Source organism: Spinacia oleracea, chromosome 3 (assembly GCF_020520425.1).
Source record: "Spinacia oleracea cultivar Varoflay chromosome 3, BTI_SOV_V1, whole genome shotgun sequence".
Classification (NCBI taxonomy): domain Eukaryota; kingdom Viridiplantae; phylum Streptophyta; class Magnoliopsida; order Caryophyllales; family Amaranthaceae; genus Spinacia; species Spinacia oleracea.
In genome coordinates this window covers 126,764,804-126,769,821 of record NC_079489.1, presented here as the reverse complement: position 1 = coordinate 126,769,821, position 5,018 = coordinate 126,764,804, and the positions used below count along the sequence as shown (strand labels likewise).

General features: G+C 35.0%; 1 protein-coding gene across 1 annotated transcript; it reads right to left on the bottom strand.

The window, feature by feature from the left end:
* Positions 1-2,067: 2,067 nt before the first annotated feature.
* On the bottom strand, positions 2,068-4,784 carry LOC110800415 (uncharacterized). The gene is made up of 5 exons (XM_056839620.1): positions 4,154-4,784; positions 4,042-4,071; positions 3,728-3,978; positions 3,391-3,645; positions 2,068-3,297 (listed from the first exon to the last, which is right to left on the bottom strand). Exons 1-5 carry the CDS (start codon positions 4,782-4,784, stop codon positions 2,068-2,070), a joined length of 2,397 nt encoding a protein of 798 aa, XP_056695598.1.
* Positions 4,785-5,018: the final 234 nt, after the last annotated feature.

The window sequence follows — 5,018 nt, the reverse complement described above, 5'->3', positions numbered from 1 at the left end:
CGTCGTGCACTCCTTGCCGCTGACGTCTACCTCTTGGTGTCGTGACTTCTACACCCCAATTGTTTTCAAAGCCTTCTGTTTTGCGGTCAGTTTTTACTATTTAAACTCTTCTAAATTAATGCCGTAATTTTAAAAGTTTATTTTTAAAACCATAGTTTGAAATTTTGATTTATAATACTATTATTATGCATTCATAATTCATGAATTAAATTTAAGTCCATTAGATTTATTTTTATTAATTTAATTGTTTAATCATGAATTAATTAGGGTTTTATTTATTAATTGTTAGGAACTCGTGAGTGATTCGTAGCAGGATCAAATTTATCTTTGTGTGAGGTATTATTTAATTAAGGTACGTGTATGTGGCTAGATTGTTATAGATTGAAATCTATGTATGGTTTGATTATTAACTTTAAATTGAAAATTGTGAATCAGTGATTTTGAATTGTTTCTTAATTTGTGAAAATTGTTTGAGGATTTTTGAAATGTTAAATATTTTTCTTGATTTTAATATGATGATGGATTTTTTTCAAGTTGTGTTTGAAATAGTTTGTTTGGTTTTGATGAGTTATAAATCTTTATTTCAAAATACGTTATTTTCTTTAAAAATAAATTTGATTAAATAAAAGGAGGATTGTTGGTTTATCATATGGTTGGAACTGGATGGTCTTTCATGACATTATTGTACTTTTATAAAGTCTCAAGGTGGAATGGATTTCATGGAACTTTTATGTTCATACGCATCACTTGTTGTGTAAGTCGAGTGTCACTTGTTGACTATTATTTGGTTAGTACCCCAATGTATAGATTTGTGATGGAATACTAGCTTGGGGGTGTGCACATTTAGGAAGGAAGGGGAGATAAGAAGAGGTGTTTGATTTCCATATTCTAATTGGAATCTATTTTTGGAAAGTTTCTACTTTTGGAATATTGTTATATTTGGAAAGTTTGTATATTTGGATTATTTCTATTCATGGAATGTTTCTAATTTTGGAAAGTTTCTATTTTGAAAATTCTTATTCTTCACATGTTTATACTTTTGAAAAGTTACTATATTTGGAAAGTTACTATTTGTGGAAAGTTTCTAATTTTGGAAAATGAATCTTCTATGATTTCAATTAAGCAAGTTTGAATTAAATGGTTTGTGAAAGTATGTTCAAATATATATAAATGTTTTACATGTCTTGCATATATTCGTACTTAGCTTTTGCTAATCCGTATTTCCTATTTGTTTTGGCTTGGCCCTGTTCACCTTTTGGTGAGCAGTTTTTAGGAACTTGATGTGATGATGTGACATGCTTGCATACGGGATTAATGGAGAGTTCACTAGTTAGGATTTATTTTTCTAAGTTGGTTTCATTTGTGAGTTCAGATTTTAGTATTTTAATTTCAAGGGTTTATCGAATATACATTATTATTATTTTGATTATTATTATTCAATAAAGAAAAGTATTTGAGTTATTCCACTGCATTAGTTGAGTTAATTAGCCTTTAACGTAATCACGTGGCGGTAATACTCTTATGTTTCTGTCAAGGTTGGTTTTATTCAAATAAATGTTGGTTGAAAAAAAAAAGAGAAATTTGGGGGTGTTACAATCTAGCTCCATAAGATATGACATATCTAAATTGGAATGATCGAAGTCAATTAGTACTTGATTCGATCAATGATGAATCATAAAGAATTTTCCTATAATTTCTAAACAAAATGCTGAACTACCACCAAACTATACCAAATACATCAAAGATATTGAAAAGTAATTTCAAAATATCTTTTCATAATATATCTAAAGAGTTCCTAAACTCAGTGGGAGCTTAGTGTTTGTTATTCAACTAACTAAGGCCCAAGTATAGATATATGTTTCATTGTGATTTATTCAAATGAGACACAAAGGTATTGTTTCTACCACAAATTTTGAGAACATAATGTTTTTTTTTGCTAAGCAAGTGAGAATAATATTAAGGCTCAAACAATTATAACCTAAACTAACTTCAAGAGAAACAAACCAACTAGGTTGGACCATTTCAACAAGAAGTTAGCAAAACAACAAGCAACTAGGAATACAAAGCTTATAAGCTCACAAACCAACTATTGTCTTTCCTGTTTACATATTTAGGCAAGATTGCTTGAATTCTACTCTTCACAGTTTGCTTCAACGTACCAACTGTAACTTTAACAGCAGGAACCAACTGATCCCATAGACTAGTGTTCCTGCATCTCCAGATTAAGTACACCAGTGCCACAATTGCTGCATAGTACACCTGCTTCCTGAATTTAGAGTGTCTTCCATGCTTGATGCTTCTATATAACTGATGTAAATCAACAGCAGTAGTGTTGATTCCCAACCATGCCTTCATTGCAACCAAACATTGCTTGCTGTAAGAACAATTAAAGAAAAGATGGTGATGATCCTCATCCTTCTGTCCACAAATTAAACAACTTTCAGAGCTACTGATACCAATTTTAGCCATTTTAGCTGTAGTTTGCAACCTGGATTGGATTGCTAGCCAAGAAATAAACCTGTGCTTTGGGGTATTAAGCCTATTCCACACCAATCTGTCCCAATGGACCTTAGGTCTATTGCCTGCCAGGTTGTTATAGACTTGCTTCGCAGAATATTTAGACATTGCACCAATTTCTGCTTCAGTAAACACCATTTTGAGCTTCTCTTTAGTACTGCATACCTGTTTCCAATACCAGCTAGCTGTATTGTTAGGCTGATAATCCCACCATTCCCCATCCTTTAGATAAACCGAGGTAACCCACTTAATCCAGACATTGTCCTGTTTAGTGGCCAAAGCCCAAACATATTTTCCTATACTAGCAATATTCCATAACAGGACATCTCTAAATCCCAATCCACCACTCTGCTTGTCACAACAAATTCTTTCCCAGGCAATGCTGCTTGGTTTACTACTGTAAGCATGGCCACTCCAAAGGAAAGCCCTGCAAATCTTCACAATATCTTGAAGAACACTCTTTGGGAGCACATATATCTGAGTCCAGTACATATACAAGCTAAGCAAGACAGAATTAACTAACTGCATTCTAGCTGTATAGGAAAGATTCCTAGAACTCCACAGTTTAATCCTAGCAGTCATCTTATCCACCAAAACCCCACACTGAGCTGCAGAAATCTTTTTGGAACAGATGGGAACTCCCAGATATTTAAATGGTAAGGTGCTTCTGACAAAACCAGAAGCATCCACCACCCTCTGAACATCACCATCAGACATTCCATGACAATATATGGATGGTTTCTGATGATTGGCTTTCAAACCAGAAGAGTTAGAAAACAACTTAAAAGCTTACAAGAGCAGATAAATTGAAGGATATTCACCTTTGCAACACAGAATCAAGTCATCAGCAAAGCATAAGTGTGTGAGCCTAACCTCCTTGCATCTAGGATGAAACTGAAACTGTGATAAGGCACTCATCTTCTGCAATATCCTTGACAAATATTCCATGCAGATAACAAAAAGAAGAGGGGAGATGGGATCACCCTGTCTCAAACCTCTCTGGGATTTGAAAAAACCATGCATTGAGCCATTGATCATCAAAGAAAACATAGGTGTAGTGACACATTCCATTACTATATTAACAAACTGCACTGGAAACTCCAAGCATTCCATCATTTCTCTCAGAAACTGCCAATCCACAGTATCATAGGCTTTCTACAAGTCTATCTTCATCAGACAACTAGGTTTCACTCCTTTCCTACCATAGTGCCTCACTAGGTCCTGCACTACCTTTATATTGTGAATATCTACCATGAACAAAACCACCTTGATTCTCCAAAATAAGATCAGGAAGAACTTGTCTCAATCTACCACACAGGACTTTAGTAATACACTTATACAATGTATTGCAGCAAGAAATTGGCCTGAAATCACCTACATTCCTTGGACACTTAGTCTTAGGAATTAAAGTTACAACTGTGTGATTCACTTCCTTTAACAGTTTACCATGATGTAAAACATCTAAAACAGCATCAATAGTTTCCTTACCAACAATGTGCCAAGTGTCCTTGTAAAATTAAGAACCAAACCCATCAGGTCCTGGTGCCTTAACACCTGGAATAGAAAAAAGAGCTGCCTTCACTTCATCAACAGTATAAGGTGCAGTAAGAATTGCTTTGTGATTTTCCTGACATACTGGACCAATTTGGACAACCGGCCTGCTTGATAACTGGAGTTCTAGATTCTTGCACACTACCCAGCAGCAACTTGTAATACTCAATAAATGCCTCTGAAACCTCACCAGGCTTGTCTCTCCATCTCCCCTCCTTATCATGTATACTATACACCTGATTTTGAATATTTCTACTTTTAATACTTTGATGAAATAGGGTTGTGTTCTCATCACCAGCCTTAATCCATGCCAGCTTAGCCTTCTGACTTAAAAAATCCAAATAAGCCTTATGTTTGATCTTATACTCCTGAATAGCTTCTAACTCTTTGTTAGAAAGACATTGATAAGTAGGGTTTGCATGCATGAGCTCTTGAGCAGCTACCATATCATGATGAGCATTCAAATCAGCAGCTTGTACATCAGAAAATCCACTTTTGTTAAGATCTTTTAGAGCAATCTTAACTGTCTTCAGTTTACTAACCAACATAAACATTTTTCTCCCACTTACTTGAGTATTCCAAGCTGCCTGAATTGTATCATTGAAAACAGGAGAACTCTTCCACATTGTAAAATACTTAAAAGGTTTCCTTCCCCCACCAATTCTAGGATATACAGTCAATAGACCAGGTGAGTGATCAAACTGGCCTTCAGGCATAAAACACACCTATGCTGTTGGATAACACCCCTTCCATGATTGATTAGCTAAAACTCTATCAAGCTTTGAGAAGACCCTATCATGCCCTTGCTGTTTATTGTTCCAGGTGTACAAATTTCCTACACACTTAACATCCTCCATTCCACACAGATGCATACAATTGTTAATATCAACTATCTCTGCATGCCTAACAGGACAACCTATCCTTTCATCCACAGCGATAACACAATTGAA

What these genes read in the sequence shown, in the direction of transcription:
- LOC110800415 (XM_056839620.1), bottom strand. Translation starts at nt 4,784, where the DNA reads ATGCCTGAAGGCCAGTTTGATCACTCACCTGGTCTATTGACTGTATAT. An exon ending in CGGTTGTCCAAATTGGTCCA is followed by an intron (nt 4,072 to 4,153) that starts GTATGTCAGGAA and finishes TTTCTATTCCAG; the next exon opens with GTGTTAAGGCACCAGGACCT. An exon ending in TTCATCCTAGATGCAAGGAG is followed by an intron (nt 3,298 to 3,390) that starts GTTAGGCTCACA and finishes TAAGCTTTTAAG; the next exon opens with TTGTTTTCTAACTCTTCTGG.